We start from the raw sequence: 16,959 nt of genomic DNA, 5'->3' as shown, positions 1-16,959 counted from the left end.
GGTTGGGCATGCGGCTCCCCTGGTCCCCAGTGCCGCTGCGTGGGGCTGGGCACGCTCCAGCATCGCCTCCGCTGCCGCCTCTGGGCTGCCGGCTCCTTCGTGCCTCGCCAAGCCCAGTGCCGCTGTCTGGTGTCGGCCCTGGAAGATGCTGGCGGCGGTTTGTAACAAACTGCTGTCGTGTAGCCGTGAGTTCTGTGCTGCAGCGTTGAATCGCAGAAGGAATGTCGTGTTTATGGGCCGTCCTCCTCCTCGCCGGCTCCTGCCCCGGCTCCCACGGTGGGAAGATGCACGGCACTGGAGCGGTGTGGGAAGAAAGCCTCTGTAGCCCAGGCTGGCACTGCCTGGCACGGCGGTGGAGATGGCGAGGCTGCTTCCAGCTAAAACAGCCCGGCGCTATTGCTGCTCCGCTTCCACGATGGTCCCCGCAGTGCTGGTGGTGAAGGTGGAAAAGCTGGGGGGGGGCTGACCCTTTTCCAGCCCCCACGCTGGGCTGCAGCTGCCACTGGCCGTTACCGGCTTTTGACAGTGGGCGAGCCGCCGTAGAGTCGGGCGGCTTTGCGGCAGATGAGCCTGAACCAGTAGAGCTGGGGGGCGATGAGGGAGGCGTTGGCGATGTTGCAGTGCAGGGGGATGCGGAAAGGCACCATGTAAATGGGGATTCCCACCTGCCTGGCGTAGGCCGCGTACATGAAGGGGAAGAGGAGGATACGGCAGAGGAAGAAGGTCACCAGGATGAGGATCCCATTCACCTTGTGCAGGAGCGTATCCTGCATTTTGAGCTGGGGAAGGATGAAGGCAAATGTGTGGTGAGGGGTGGGTGAGCAGCACCCCATTGCTCCTTGGGCACTGAGTGTGCTGGGAGCATGGAGCCGAGCACCCAGGAGGTACGGATGAGGGGGAGCGTTTTGGAGGGAGCAGGAAAGTGGGATGGGAAGGGATGGGATAGAGAAAAGCAGAGGGCTGGGGCAGGAGGAAAGGACTGTGGTGGGGGGGTACAGAGAGGAGGGGGCAGCACCAGGACATGGCACAGCCCCCAGTTTGTGGATGCCACTGGGCATGCTGCTTACAGGGTAAAAGGGACGGGAACCTAATGGAGACTGGGAGGAAAACAGTGCTGTGGGGGAGCTTGGGGTTATAGCTGTGGGGCTGCCCTCCTCTGAGACCACCCTCGAGACCTCCCCCCCCAGCCTAACTGCTGCCTGAACAGGGGCTGATGGAGATGGGCAGCCTGGGGCAGGGAGGGGGTGTGAGTCACTGTGGGGTTCCCAGACCTGAGCCCTGTCCCTCCTCACATACCTGCATCAGGATTTTGCCCAGCGATACAAAAGGCGTGCTCAGCTCTGCAATGAAAATGCAGCCCACGAAGAAGTCCCCCAGCTCTCCCCTGAAGTGCTGCAGATAAAGACAGCGGTGAACATGGGGCCCTCCTGGAGAGGTGGCTGGGAGCCAACACCGAGCATCTCCGGGGGGGGTCACGGGCTCCTGCCCAGCAGAGATGCTTTGCCAGACACAGCCTCAACCGCAAGCCCTTGGCGTGTTTCCACGCTGGCCGGGTTTCACAGCAGCCGTGCCCAACCCTTACCTGGGTGACAGGGGTGAGCACCACGAGGATGAAGAGGTGGTGGGTCACCATCAGGCGTTCCTGCAGGAGGAAGCTCCGCACGCTGACCAGCGAGTGCTTCTTCTCCGCCACCCCCTTCTCCAGGCTCTTGTGCCAGTGGCAGAGGTACATGACATAAATGTCGTAGGTCATGTAGGGAACGAGGACCCAGATGTACTCTACGGCCAGCCAGTGCCTAGGGGAGGAGCAGTGCACATGGGGGCATCGCAAGGGCTCTCAGCACCTCGCGATGCTTTAAAAGCTGGAAGAGAGTCCCTAGGTCTGAAATAGAAGCAGCGGGTTTTGAAGCTGCCGGTAAGCCGAGAGGTGTCAAAATGTAACTTGATTGGCAGAGAAAAGGTACCTGGTACGCGTGGAGGACGCCTCCTTGGTGCTGCCCCCGCTTTGTGCTCGGCCGGTACCAGGCACCGAGCTTGGCCCAGCCGAGCACAAACACGGCGCTCATGGGAGGATCTTGATTAGCCCTACAGCCGGGTGTTTGCACAGCACTGCTCGGGATCCGATGCCTTTGCAGCAGGTGGGCTTCTCCTCCAAGCCCTGGGACACCCAGAGCTGATGTTTGGTAGGAGAAAAGCTCCAAGACCGTGTTTTTTTGCCAGCCATGGCCGGCTGCCTAACCTAGGGAGCGTTTGGAAAGCACCTGTAGACCTCAGAGGTAATTAGAGGCGCCTGGTCTGGACTTTGGACAGTGAAGTGCAAAATATCTAATATAGGCAATAAACCCCTGCGAGACGTTTGTCTGTTGGGAAATAATTGCAGGCAGCTGCCTGTTCCCAAAGCATGTCAGAACCCCGGTTGCACAATCGGGGCAGCAGCAATCCCTGCTCTGCAGGGACACCCGGCTCCTTAAGGAGTCCTGAGTGAAATTGTACTGATAAAAAAACCCCAACCACCAAACCACCCTACCCTGCTGCTTAAAGAAAAGTAGCTCGGGGCCCAAACAAATCTGCTTTTGCTCCTCTGCCATCTCAAGAAAAAATTTGTTGCATGTGTTCTTATTCCAGATAGAAAGATGTAAGTGATGTAAAGCAGGGAGGGGAAGTGACCAGCTATTGTGTTTGTAGAACTCGCCCAGGGCTTTGGAGGGCAATTACGGTGCCAGCAATATAATGATTGTCTGCCTGTGTAAATAAATTGGCAAATTTGACTGCAACCTTTGTGGTGCTTCCTGCTTCTCTGTCTTGCTGTCATTCCCTGAGACCTTCCCCACTGAGCACTGGGCTGTTTTTCCTCTAGATTCAAAGAAAAATCTAGGTCTCTGACCACAAAGTGTTTGCATGGAGCTGCAGGCATGGAGAATGCCTGGGCAAGCGCACAGCCCCAGGGAGAAGGAGGGCTGCTGGCAGCACCTTCCGTCGGTGTGTCTCTGGGATTTGATTTGTCATGTACCCTATTTATACCGCAGGTAATTTATTTTAGAGCAAAAAGGTAACTCGTTAGGCTGCCTGGGTCAAGCAGGGCTGAGCAATTTGGCTGGATCTTACTATCTAGACCAAGGTAGGACACTTCACATCTGTGTATTAAAGGCAAAGCTGTGATGACCGAGAGGGCAGCCCTCCCTAAAAATCACCCTAAAATCTGGTGTGTGACGGTCAAATTCCAGCTCAGCGTAATTTTATTCTTCCCTCCTACAATTTTCTCTGCTATTCTGGATAATAGCTCTGGTTTTAAGCCTTCTGACCCCGATTGCACTATCACTCCTGCTGAGAGCCTCTTCTGGGGTGCTTTATCTCGGAGCACTGGGGACGAGGTGATGTGATTTTCCTTCAGAGCAGACTCCGTACTGATTTTTCTCATTTCTGGACTCTTTCAGAATCCAGTTGGTACAGAGAAGGTGATGCACCTCTGAAATCAGTTCTCACTACATCTGCTTGACTCTTTAGCAGTTTCAGCTTCCAGCAAGGAGACCCCCCTACCCCTTTAGGAGTGATGACATCTGTATTTTTTGCTCATATATGGGCCCACGTTACAGCCCATCCTCAGGAGCCCCCGGTGCTGGCAGAGCAGCCCCAGGTCTAAGAGTGCTGAACAAGCCAGCACCTCTCAGGGGGTGTACGGCCAGCCCAGCGCCCAACCCTTCACCCAAAGCGGAGGAAAGAGGAACACAAACTGGTTTTCCTCTTCCCTTTGTACATGCAAGCCTTTGGAATAAAATACTCCAGCTGCGAGCTGGCTGGGCACAGCCTCCGTGTGCTCCTTGCGGGACGGTGAGGCTCTCGGACGGGATTACCTGTCGTACACCACGTCCTTGCAGTTAAGGACAACCGTGATCCCCGACACTGTTGCCATCGTGGCTTGGACTGTTGACACCAACCTGAAATGGAGAGAGAGGAAATGGGTCACCCCAAACGTCACCCCAGAAGGGCTGGGGAGCGGGGAGGTGGCCATGGCGCCGTTGCATCGGGGAGCTGTTAGCACGTAGATGCCTACTCCGAGCGCATCCCGAAGGCCTCACCATGGCCCGGAGCTCTGCCCCCATGCCCTGGTGGCGTGGGACGTGACCGCGGTGGCCATGCCAGGCGCTGCCACCCGGGGACACGGCGAGGGGCTGTTTCCACGTCTCGTCCCTTCCAGCCCCGTGAACGGGCGGTAACTCTGCCCGGTTCCCCGCGGGCAGAGCTGCACCGGAGCATCCCCGCTCGCCGAAGGGGTACCGGCCACAGCGGGGCGGGGGTACGGCCGGGCAGGGCTGTCCCCGACCCCTGCTCCCCTCGCGGGGTCTGGGCTCCCCCCGGCGCAGGCTCCGAGCCGCCGGGGCTCGGTGCTCTTGGCCCATCGGGATCGCTCCCGGTTCCGGCGCGCCGCGATGGGCACCGGTGCCGGTGGTCGCGGTTTGGGCCGGCTCCCGCCGATCGCGCTGGTACCTGCCGCTGAGGAGGATGCGGTCCTTGAGGCTCCATCCCGGGTCGGCCCAGCGCAGCAACCGGATGCAGAGGGCGAAGAGCCCCGGGAAGAAGGCGGAGGCGAGGGCCAGCGTCCGCCACATGGGGACGACCGCCGCCGCGCTGCCGACCGCCAACGGCAGGCCGGGGGGTGGCAGGGTCCGGCTCGGCTCGGCTTGGCTCGGCTCGGCTAGGCTCGGCTCGGCTCGGCTCGGCTCGGTTCGTCGCGGCGCGGCACGGACCGGCCCCGCCGTCCCGCTCCCGCCCCCGCCGCCGCCGGGACGCGCCCCGCACCGCCGGGCGGCAGGCCCCGCCCCGCCCGGCGGAAACTCCGCCCCCAGGCCCCGCCCCCGCTCAGACCCCGCCCCCGGGCCGGCGCGGTGGAGGGGTGTGTCCTCCCGCATCCCGGCGTGCCGCGCGGCCCGGAAGCGGCGGGCCGCCATGGAGGAGGACGAGCCGGAGCTGGCGGCCGGGCTGGAGGCGGCGCTGGAGCTGGCGCCCGCCGTGCAGGCCGCCATCGAGCAGGTGCGCCGGGGCGGCGGGGCCGGGCGGGGGCCGGCTGGGCCCCGAGGGGGGCCGGGCCCGCCTGCTGAGGGGCTGGCTGTGGGCGCGGCCCGGCGCCCGCTCCGTCAGGGCCCTGGGGGGCCCGCCGCGGGCCGCCGCGCCGGCAGTGTGCCCCAGCGAGCTCCGGGCTGCCCGCCGCCGGGCCTTGGGAAGCCCCACGCCGTGCTTGGGGGCGGGTGCCTGGCGCGGGGGAAGAGACCCTTCGGTCCCGGGGCGCGGCCGGCGCTGCCGGTGTCCCGGCGCTGCGCTGCCGCCCGCTCCGCTCCCCCGGGGCGCGTTAGAGCGGGGGGTGTCACCGTCGGCCGCAGCTGAGCGTATCTCATCTGGTCGCGTCCCCATCGCTGAAGAAAACGGGGCGCTGGCTGCTCTGCGGCGGGGCGCGCCTGTGCGCGGTCTCAGACTCATTAGTCGGTCTGTAAAGCGGCGCAGTGGAGGCAAACGGGCTGCGGCTGGCCCGAAGTCAGGATAACCTAATTGGCTTGGCTTGTGTGGTCTTGGTTATGTTCTAGCACAAGTCCTCCAGTCTTCCCTGAAATCCTTGGTGGCACTTGAAACCCAGCAAAAGTCCGTGAGAAACCAGAGTAAAATCACGTGTCCATCGGAGTCTGACTGAGCTTGTACTGACTTCAACCAACCGTTCTGTCCAAAGAGCTCTTGGAGTAGAATTCTGTGGGCAGCAACAGGAGCTGCCTCTCAAAGTATCACTCGAATAAGTTTTCTCACTGTCTTGAGTGTTGAGGCTTGTGGATCGCTTCTGGCAGCTCTCTGTAAGGAACCAGGGCAGATTCATGGTAGCTGGAACAGCACCTCATGTGAGCCCAGCACCAGAAGGTGGGGAAGGTAGCATGGTTTGTCTGTGGATGTTGTGCCAGCTTTGGAATATTATTGCTCAAAAGAAAGAGACACCCCACATACTCTTATCTTTGCATGAGGTTGATGCACTTGGTAGTAAACCATGCAGTAATTTTTGTGGAAACCTTGAGAATTGCTAAATTAAATGCCAACTCCTAAAGGAGACCTGGAACTTGTCCAGAAGGAAGAATCCTCGGTACTTTTTGAAGCCTCAGTGTTTGAAAGCCAGAGAAGCCTGATGTGATTTCTAGCATTCTATGGCCAAAGAAGGAGGGTAGATTTAGATTAGATCTAAGGAAGAAATTCTTCACTCAGAGGGTGGTGAGGCACTGGCACAGGTTGCCCAGAGAAGTTGTGGCTGCCCCATCCCTGGAAGTGTTCAAGGCCAGGTTGGATGGGGCTTTGAGCAACCTGGTGTAGTGGAAGGTGTCCATGCCCATGGCAGGGTGAACTAGGTGAACTTGAAGGTCCCTTCCAACCCAAACCACTCTATGATTCTATAAAGTTACCTAATGATGTTTTCATCAAGCACAAAATCTCTCTTCACAGTAAAATATTTTAGAGACAGTGTTGACCTGAGGTTTGGAGTGATGGAAAAGCCACCATATCCCTGGCAGAGTTATCTTAACAGGCAGTAAGGCTGTAGGCAGATACTCATATCTTGAGCAAGGGCAGATGTTGAGAATGATGCTGCCTCCTGCCTTTTGTCACTTCCTCACTGACATTTACCAGCCCAGTAATCCTGTGGTTCCCGTGAGTGTTCCTTAATCAGCTTTGGGCAGAGCCTGCCAGGTTGTGGTTAAATGAGCAAAACTGGCTCAGCTGACTTTGCCTGAGGCGGAGTAGGGAGCACGCGCAGACTGGGGCTCCACCAAATGTGGGGCAGTGGTTTCTAGTTAATGGTTGTGACAGAGACCCAGGAGTAGCGACTTTACGTGGTACAGCTGCCTGCAGCATCCATCTCTCTCTGCAGTTTGAGAGTGGAGTTCCTGGCTAGCCTTTCTTCCATCCCACCCCTTGCTTCAGCTGCTCTTAGTGCTTGGGGAGGTTTGGGATTAGTTGGATCCGCAGGAATTGTGAGCCCAGAGCAGGACAGGCTGGTTGTGATGCTGCAACTGTGCTTTTACAATGGGCTGATGTCAGAGCATCTTCCTCACTCAGGCACGACCTCATGCGTGTTTAACTGCTGCCTGCTTCTCCTTGGCCATAACTTGGGGAAAGATGCTGAAGAGGCCTATTTCAGAGAGAGGTTGCTCTTGTTTAAATGATCTCAAGAAAGCATTGCTTTTGCACTGCCAAACGTGTAAACGCTGCGTGTGCCCAGGTAATGCAGGTTTCTGTAAAGGCTTTCAGTGACCTGGGTGACGTGGGGAGGTGATGCTGTGGAGTGAGCTACACATTTGCTGGGTAGGGTTTTGACCATGGAGCACAGAGCTGATGGCTTGATAATTATGGAATGAATACAGTAGTAGAGAAGGGAACACAGAGTGTTTTAGTCTGTGGGGAGAAAAAGCACAGCCTGGCAGCCGCATTTGTATCGTCTGAGCTACTTCTGAGGAGAGATGAGATCTGTTGGCACCACAGCTGCTCTTTTCCCTTTCCCTTGGGTAGAAAGAATCATTCAGCAGATTCTGTTTCTGTCCCTTTTTTTCATGTGAAAGTGGCAAACCCAACTCTCCAGAGAACTTGTACAACCATTTCTTGATTCATCATGTTTCTTATTATGCAGCTGTGAGAAACAAATCCCCCATCTCTCACCACGGGGCCCTGCAGAGGCCAGGCAACGATAATGGCGGTGCCTCAGCAGGGGGATTCATTTCCACACAGCAGCAGAAGCATCAGAATGGTTTGGGATGCATAATTAATGGCTTGTGTGTCTTGGGAATTCCTTGCATGGGATCGATTGTGCTGGAGCTCTGTGTGGAAGCATGCAGGTGTATTATCTGTGTTTACCCAGGCTGATATCCACAGGAATTTTAATAGATCAGAGACCTGCGAAGCACATATACTTCTGGGCAGAGGCCTGACCACTCTCTGTGCTTGTTAGAACAATACTGTGAAACACGATTGGAAGTGGGTGCTGAGGTAATTAGAAGTAGTAGAGACTGTGTACAGTTACAGAGATTAATGGTGATGTATTGTTGGTTGCATTTTTTTTTTCTCCTCCCTCTCTTCAGGTATTTCCCAGCCAAGATCCACTGGACAGAGCAGATTTCAATGCTGTGGAGTATATTAATACTCTCTTTCCCACTGAGCAAGTAAGTAGTGCTCACATGGCCCTCTTAGTGCAAGGGGTAGCCTGACAGTAAGTGACTGAAGACGTGTTTAAACCTGTACCCAAGCCTTTTCTTTTAAACAGTAGGGCAGGCAGTAAGACTGTAACAATATTCACCTCTTAAATTCGCATTCTCAAGAGATTTGCTGTCATTATGGAGTTTCTTTCCACCCAAAATGTTTGCTGCATTAAAAGTCCTGCTTTGATCTGTAGAAATAAATTAGTTTTCTATATAGAGGCTTCTCTTGCAGTAAATTTCATAACTTGCCATAAATGATCATTGGTGAATGAATCCTCAGGAGTTGCAGTCAAATAAGGCCGGTGTTGCCTGTGAAATGTCACTAGAGAATCATCCATGTTTGAAACCTGGCGTTTCTTTCGAGAAGTAGACAGCAAGATTGCCGTGGGCTCGTATCCATTCTTTGTCTTCCCCACATCAGCCCCAGGGGCAGTTTTGGACCAAGCTATTGCAAAAGGAGGTGTTTCTGCAGCAGAAGATTGGGTTGTGAGGCAGCTTCAACATTTTCTGTGTTTAAGATCCCCCGTAGCACTGGCTTTTTTGACTTTTCGGCTCTTTCTAGTCAGTTTGCTGGTGATGCTGGCTTGGCTTTTTTCCCTTTGCCAGTAGCGGCGTTATTTTCCCTGAAATACCCCCACTACAGCTCCAGCAGCAGCCGGGCCTCCTCCACCACATGTGCTGGGTGTCCAGGCTCTGCAGAAGGGTCTCTGGCCAGGGAAGGCGAGGGCCCTGTCCCCATTGCCCACTGGAGGTCACTGTCACCACGGCGTTTCGGGAGCAATTCTGCTGCCCAGGCAGGGCTGGGGGCTCCCTGCTTGCTCAAGGCTGGGTGGGATGCAGGGAGCCCCTGGGACGTGCGGGGCGCATGTGTCAGTTCTTCCATCTGTAAAACAAAGTCGTTGCTCTCCTCTTTGCAAAGTGCCACGTGTGAGGAAGTGTTGGGTATCACAGCTGATGTGTATCTCAGTAAAAGGTTCCCTCCTTTCACCTCTCTTTCTTTTTTTTTTTCCATGTTGTAGTCTTTGGCAAACATCGACGAAGTCGTGAACAAAATCAGATTGAAAATAAGGTAAATGTTTTACCATTTCATGGCATCTCAGGTGGCGAGTAGTCTCACTGAGGCTTCAGAAGTACGGCCTTTGCGCTGTAGCTGATAGGAAATAATTTACTTAAAAGGCATGAATAGGGTCAGTCTCAAGCCCAATAGTGGGACAGGGGCAAAAATGACTCCCTGTAATCATAATTCTTTTTGATACTTTGCCCCTGTTGTATAATACATGCTTTTCAGGCTATTTTACTCAATGGGTTGCAAATAGAGCTTTGAAAAACAGTGAACTAAGAATCAACGAGTACCAAATTTTAGTACAGTCTGAAGGCTGAGAGAACAAACTACCCAGAAGATTTGGTTACTGAAAATTTATTCTTTGTGAGGTCAAAATAGCAATTGTAAAACCTCTCATTTTGTATTTTTGTATTGTCATTATTGGCAATAAAAGTACAAAATAAATGTAAGTGTGCAGGAAATACATTAATTTTCTGTACCATCTGGTATTGCCAGCCTGAAATGATTGAGACAGGACTTTAATATGAGGAAAGTGGAAATGAAATAGACAATGGAAAGCTGACAATATTGCTTAAGGGAAGAGAAACGCAAGAAGCCCTGGTTAAATTAGGAAATAGATTTTTATTTTTGCAACAGGAGTTTTAAATTATGTAAGACAGTGATGGCCTACAGAGAGAGAGGAGGCGAAAAAAGTGACTTGAGCATTGGTAGCACCAACTTTTTAATTTCACATCTATTCTGCAGCTCTCAAGGTTCCCACAATTGTTTGGGTCAGGCACGCAGAGAATGAGTTTGACATTGTAGATTCTTTTCTCCAGGAGGCTGGATGACAACATTCGGACTGTGGTGAGAGGACAGACCAACGTGGGACAGGATGGCAGACAGGTACGTGCATCTCGTCTCCAGTGACACCACGAGTTCTCGTCTTGCGATGCTTCATTGAAGAATGGCTCTGGCAGGCAGAACCCGCTCTCGTTGTTAGGGAGGTGTTTCTGCTGTATCTTACACTAATGGCTTGGTGAGCTGCTCCCTGAACAGCTGTCCTAGCCTGCTTTCTGATCGCCCTCCAAAGAGAAGTGAATGAGAAATTGATTTAAAAATCAAAAGCAAAACCAGGAGGCTTGTGGTTGTGCCTTTCTGAAGCTAATGATAAAATGAACAGGATTAAATAGGTACAAGCACATTTGCTACTGAGTAAGGATCAATAAAAGGCTATTTAGCCTTTTAACTAGGTTGTTTGCTGGAGTCTCCCGAGTTGCTCATGACTAAGCCTGATGACTGACTGCCAGTTCATCTTGCATGTCGCACTCAGCTCTCAGGTTCTCACTTGTCTTTTGCTTGACAGGTGTGTTTGCTCAGAGTACGGTACTGAGCAGCACGGGCATGGCTGCAGTGTTTGTGAGTGCTGAGCTTGGTGCACGTGTTATCAGATTTTGAGGTGTCACCCAGTGCTGCTGTATTTCCTGTGTCTGTCCTGGTTTAGACCAGGAACATTAATGTCTTGAATTGTCAATCACACTGCTTTCCTCAGAGTCAACATTGACTCATCTTTTTAATCCCAGATGGAAGACTGATTTGCTGGGATGTGGTGGTCATGCCCTCACCAGCATGGCTGGGTGTATTTTCCACTTCCTGCTGCAGTAGCGATTGGTGTATTTTTCTGATCCTACCTCTGCCACAGATTCTGTGTCCTTGATTGAATTATTTAACTTATCTATGATCCATGCCTTTGTATTGCTTTCAAAAACGTGCAAGATGCTTAGCTCTCTTAGCAGAAATAGTTTACTGCTTGCATGGTTACCTGACTACTGGTGTTAAACTGGGGATGTGCTTGGGATGTGGCATGCCTGTAATGACTGTGTGAGGATGAGACAAGAAATCAGGTGAGGAGGCAATTACAGAAATTAAGGAGGGAGTGGAAACTAGTGCAGTACTTGAAGAGTTTGGGTGTGATTGGAAAGCTGGTGCTGTTGCAGCCTTTTGCTCCTGTTCAAGGGGACAAATTCAGAGAAGACCACAAAAAAGTGGGATGGAGAAGAACTGTGGGTGAGAATTGCCTGGAGTGCCTCAGGACTTGCAGGTCCAAAGAATGAATGTGGGTAGAGATGAACAAAAGCAATGCTGCCATCAGCTGTGCTTGCAGGATAACAAAAGAGTCTGTGTGCAAGCTTTGTTTAGAGCTTTGCCTGTGTCTGTGCTTTCTCACTCTTTAATCCCTTTGAAGTTCTCCAAAGCATGTGCAGACGGACTTGGGCAGTGTCCTGCTCTGAAGTACTGGGGAGGCAGATCTGTCTGTGCAGCCCTTTGTTTAGTTTGCTTGCAAAGGAACCAATTAAACTTGAATCCAAGTAAAAACCTTCAAACATGTGTGTATGTGACGTGTCTGTGCAGGGCATCTTTTAAGTGGCCCAGAGCTGCAGTTAGTCACAAATATTCCTGTATTTAGCTGTGAATTTTCCCATTTTCCCTCACTTTTCTGCTTTGCAAGGTAGAAGCAGACTTTAAGAAAGACACCAAAGCTGGCAAAGTTGCACGGACAGCATGGGCTAAGGCCAGACAGTCTCCCAGAAGTGTAACAGGTGTTTCTTAAAGATATCCCAACAAATACTGAAACCATTCGATTATTTGAAAGTGTTAGTTCTCTGGTAAGAAAAAATATTTGAACCTGAAATGCTGCAAGCTTTTTCTTTCTGCATGTCAAATCGAAGTTCACCATTTCACGCCTGTATGTGCATTTCAGATGTTAACTGCTGGAACGAGAGTGTCAGAGTGGCAGGACTTGGCTGGGCCTCGGAGTTTAAAGCAGTAAAGGAGCATTAGCAAGCTCAGGCCTTGCATGTTAGCTTTGGAGGGACCTGCAGCAAAGAGGTCATCTTGCAGTGCTGGGGAATGCTTGAATTGCATTTCAGTTTGAGACAGAATTTGATATTTGTTTCCCCGGAGCCAGACACAGGAAGCCTAGAAGAAATACTTGCTGTTGCTGTCACCCCTTGCACTACTTTCTCCAAGTAGTTCATGCTGTGTGTGAGCTGTGGGAGTGAAGCAGCCTTTTGCACATGACCACGCTGTTGATAGCCGATCGTGGGGGTGAAAAGCTTGCTTTTCAGCTTCAGCTGTCTGTTCCTGTGCTGAAGAGTGCCTTTGTTTCACTAGTGTGTTCTCAGTGGAATCAAGGACACTTAGAAATGTTAAATTTTTATACAACAAAAGGCCTGGCTTCTCTCACTTGGAGAGGAAGGGTTTCATTTTCCAATGAAAATGGAAATTGTTTTGAAACAACTGAAAGCAAGGTGCCTGTAAGAAAAGCCAGTGCTCTGCTGGGAAGGGAGTGCTACTGAAAGGGGCTTTTATCCTTATTTACCTTTCCTGGTAGTAGTTTGGTCCCACAATAAAATTAGATTCTTTCTTCCACTGATCTTCTGTTCTTATTAAATTTGTAGGAATTTAGATGTTTAGACTGATATTTCCTATCAGACTTTGATTGAAGCATACACTGGATAGACAGTGTCATCCTGTGAACCTCTCCCTTAGGAAGCCCAGGATGAGGATCGTTATTGCATTGTATCACAGTAACCACAACTGCAAACCACCCTTGATTATTAAAGAACCTGTTAGCAAACAGCTTTTGCAATAGGTTTGAAACAAAGCTTAGAACCAGCCACAGCGAAAAGTTTAATCTTCGGATACCTTTTCCCATTTATAATGCTTTCTTACTGTGTGAGGTGTCTATAGCCAGTAGTGTGCAGTACTTGCAGCAGACTAGGTTTTGAAAAAGCCATTCCTTTTGGTGTATTTCCATCCCTTGACACACTGAGACCAGAGAGGAATGATGCAGTTTATCGAGTCCTTGGAAGTGCGTGCTGTAAATAAAAATGTATATGAACTCTGATGTTGTAGCTGCTTGAATTTCAGTGAGATCTCAGGATCCTGTGTATTTATTGCAAGGTTGGACCTGGAAGGTGTTTTGGAAAAGCCTCTTTTCTTCAGTTGCATTCTCTTCTAACAACTCATGAAGCGATCTGTAATCAGCGTTTGCCAGAATTGCCTGACTGTGTGGTATTGGAGCTAGAGGAGCCATCCTTGTCTGGAGAGTAAATAATAGTTTTCATAAACATCCTTTCAATCTCTGACTTCCTTCCAAAGGAAACATAAACCTCAGACACAGTGGTAGAAGTACAAAAAAGTTCTTATTTAAGTGAAAGCAAGTCAGGAGGGAGTTCCCTGCTGAGCCCCTGCTCTCAGTTGTCCGTGTTAGCCGTGCCCTGCCTGCCTCGGGTCGGCGTGGGGAGGCAGAGCTGGACACACGAGCAGTTACCATCCCTGCTGCCCTTGGAGGTGAGGAAGCACCCTGTGCCGTGCATGCAGAAGCTGGTTCAGGAAGCTCAGCTTTGGCTTTTCCATCTCCCGTCAGCCTTAGCTGCCAAACGCGGGGTTGGGAATCTTGCGCAGGCCGTTGGTTGAAGATCTGCCCAAATCACTGAGGCCTCAGACCTGCCATCAACCTATCTAATCTCTTTTTTTGGTAGCGTGTTAGGAGACCAGTGATAGCAGGCAGGTTCCTAGAAGACACACCAAAGGTATTCAGCCTTTAACAGCTTGTGTTCTCTTTGGGGAAGGGGTCGTTTACCAGCTGAGCCCAGCAAAGCAGCTTTCCCTCTCGTGGAGGAGCGGTGCTTTGCTGAGCCTTGTTGAGAGCTGCACCTTCGCAGGCGTCCAGGAGAGGGGAGCCCAGCCTTGGTTTTGAGACCAGGGTAACGTTTTACTGATCACTTATGGTGAAGGCGTGCTGCCAGCAGAGACGTGTCTGAATAGTGCTGCATGTATGTTATTCTCCCAGTTAGAGCAGTCTAAGTCCCAGTCAGACCCAGGGGGTATATGCAGTATGCAGCTATGGGAATGTGTTTTCCATGCTCCTTAAAGAAAAGGAGACCTTAGTGGTAGCAAGTTCAAAATCCCCATTGCAGATCCAGTCACTGCACTCCCTGTGATCGAGTCTCCTGTCCTGTCTGGCTGGTAACGTGGCCGTGGTGATGATGGGGATAACACTTCTGAGCTCCACCTGGGTGCTGAGATGATTGAGCAGGTCTTCGAGGTGAATCATAGGTGTGAGAAGGATGCAAGAGTAGCTTTTTATAGTCAGTCTTTAACTTTTAAACTGTTTCCCCAATAGTCTTGATCACATACACGTGTTCATATAAAGTAGTATTTAAGTATCTGAAAAAGCAGATTCTAAATCTAAAAATAAAGATGATCAAATAGATGTGGCCCCAAAAGAGTTATTTAAGCAGCTCTAAAGACAGGAATGCGCCCTTCTCCACAAAGCGTAACGTTTCCCAGTTCAAAGCATGTGCCTTTTTGAAATTTTGCCCTAGAATTTCCTCCAAATGCAAAAGCCTTAAAATAGTCTGGCTCATTTGGCTTCCCCTTCCTGGTGCGATATTTCAGTAAAATCTGTAGACAATACCGTGAACTTCAGAAATTATCTCACTAATGATCCTTTTATGGGAGGAAACAACAGTCGTGGGTGGAACATTCCTCTGCAGGGCGTAACCAAATTTTCCTTGGGAGTCCCAGACTTGGGCTATTTCGGATGCTTTGGGAGAGGCTGGGAATGCAGGAGCTGCTGTGGTTCAGCTGTAACAATACGCGGTTCGAGCTGCGCCGGCAGTTTCTGGGGAGCCAGTGCTGTCCGATTTTTTTCCTCTGTAAGGTGTTTTTTTTTTCCCAAGCTGCTGCTGAACTGGAGTCTGGGCTGACCTTGCTAAGAGCTGCAGTCCAGTTGTGGCATAATTTCCTCTCTGCCCTAGAGTGTAGCATTAAAAGTTCCCATAGATTTTTCCACTGAGCGGTTAACACACTCCGTACAGTTTTATTTGTCACTCTTTAGTTGTGTTTATTGCTAAACCTTCTGCATGGACTGGCTGTAATTTTTTTGACAGTTCCTGACATGCCTTTACTGGTTGTTTGGCAGAAGCTGCTTCACCTATAAGGCTTTTGTCCTTGTAATAAAGTAGCCTCTGCGTTTGCAGTCGAGTTTAACCCTTGGCAGTATCTGTGTAACTAGAACGTGGGTGTCTGGGTCAGTAAAGGTGAGGCAGCTTCGTACAAAATCTATTTCCGAAGGAATGAAGAATTCAAGAAGAATCCCAAGATTTGTGGTTTGATAGTTTGAATCTGAAAAAAAACAGCTTATTTCTGTTATGTATGGTCTGTCTTTCCCTTCTTGCCCTGTGTGCACACATGCATAAAGTAAATGACTGAAATTGAGTGAGTAAAGACTGTGTTTTAAAAAAAAGACTGGTTTGTTGCTTAGTATCTCCTACTGCATTAGGACCTGGCTCAATTAGTGCTAGAACAAAAGTGTTAGCGAGAAAAGGGATGTTTTCCGGACTGGGAAAAGCCTTGTGTGTTTCTCATGGCTGAAGATACTGGTCGATAACTTGAGTTGCTTTGTTTGGCTCCTACTTCTGTGCTCTGTGAGAACAGTAAGACATTTCTTTTTTTCATAACTACAGCAGTGCAAGAAAAGAGATGGCAGCTGCTGTGGTTAAAGAATACAGATAAATTCTTGCTGCCCGCCCTGAACCCAGCACAGCAGTAGACAGTTCAATTAGCCTCCCATCCTTCGGTAACCAGTGCTGTCCTTTCTCGTTGCATGTACAAATAAACATCTCAGCTCTGCAGCTGTGGGGAGGCTCAGAGTGCCCTGCCCTGTGTGTGTGCTGCAGCGTCTGGCAGCGATGAAGCCTGTGGAAGGAGGAGGATGTGTCTGGTGTAGAAAAATGCCCACAGGTTACTGGGTTTGGCAAGGTCGTAGACAGAAGTATGCGAAATACTTTTCTTGGGTTTTTTTTGTTGTTGTTTGTTTGGTTTTTTGTGGGGGTTTTTGGGTTTTTTTTTTCTTTAAATAGAGATCAGGAAACACTTTGCAGAATCAATATAGGGAGGAAGAAAGAGATGAAGATGGACAGTGGGCAGGAGAGAGTGATGCCAGTGCTGCATGCGGCAGAGAGCAGTGAGGAGCCTGGTACTGCCCTGCCGATGGGGCGATCCCGGCTCCTCGAGTGCCCATTTAGCTAGCGGGGTCCTGAGCTACAGGGCAGCTGGTGGATGGTGCCACTGGAGCCAGCAGCCTGTCCTCTCCTCAGCTCTGTGAGTGCTGGGTTGCAGGCGGTGTCAGCCTGGCAGGCAGGGAGGTGATTTTGTGCACTGTTTGCATAAACATACTTAATAAGCAGCATTGTTGCTTCAGCCTCTCTTCTCACCTCCACCTGTTTGTGTGGAGGTGGCTTTTTTTGACCGCAGGTTGTGTTTCACACTAAACTAAGGTAGTCGGTGCTTTCAGGTCTCCTACTGTAGGTGCTTATGTTTCATTTTTTTTATTTATTTAAATGTATGCTCGCTTTCAGACATCGAACTGCACGCTGCTTCCTTGACCGCAGCGCCCAGGTTCGGCTCGCGTGGTGGATGTTGATGTGCCTCTGCTGCTGGGCAGCACTGGCTGCCTTTGCCTGGCCCTTAAGAGCAGACGAGGAAAATCACTGTAAGCTCTTAATAACTAGTTAAGCCTAAGTCTATAAAATATTTGAGGGCTTTTTAGTGTCACAATCCCTGATGTTGTAGGCACCATCTTTCAGTTATATTCATTCTCTCCTACATGGCTAAGCCTTATCTCCTGTTTTT

General features: G+C 51.0%; 2 protein-coding genes across 2 annotated transcripts in view; one reads left to right on the top strand and one right to left on the bottom strand.

Moving 5' to 3' along the window:
* Positions 1 to 509: 509 nt before the first annotated feature.
* On the bottom strand, positions 510 to 4,607 carry TLCD3A (TLC domain containing 3A). The gene is made up of 5 exons (XM_086624669.1): positions 4,486 to 4,607; positions 3,852 to 3,935; positions 1,583 to 1,796; positions 1,297 to 1,392; positions 510 to 779 (listed from the first exon to the last, which is right to left on the bottom strand). Exons 1-5 carry the CDS (start codon positions 4,605 to 4,607, stop codon positions 510 to 512), a joined length of 786 nt encoding a protein of 261 aa, XP_086480795.1.
* A 337-nt stretch (positions 4,608 to 4,944) lies between these two features.
* Positions 4,945 to 16,959, top strand: part of VPS53 (VPS53 subunit of GARP complex) — a 69,076-nt gene continuing 57,061 nt past the window's right edge. The window contains exons 1-4 of the mRNA XM_086624544.1: positions 4,945 to 5,028; positions 8,097 to 8,177; positions 9,233 to 9,282; positions 10,095 to 10,161. Coding sequence (XP_086480670.1) covers positions 4,945 to 5,028; positions 8,097 to 8,177; positions 9,233 to 9,282; positions 10,095 to 10,161 — 282 coding nt within the window. The remainder of the gene's footprint in view (positions 5,029 to 8,096; positions 8,178 to 9,232; positions 9,283 to 10,094; positions 10,162 to 16,959) is intronic.

The sequence above is a fragment of the Tauraco erythrolophus genome, chromosome 21 (genome assembly GCF_009769465.1).
Source record: "Tauraco erythrolophus isolate bTauEry1 chromosome 21, bTauEry1.pri, whole genome shotgun sequence".
Taxonomy (NCBI): domain Eukaryota; kingdom Metazoa; phylum Chordata; class Aves; order Musophagiformes; family Musophagidae; genus Tauraco; species Tauraco erythrolophus.
This window is presented reverse-complemented; position numbering and strand designations above follow the sequence as displayed.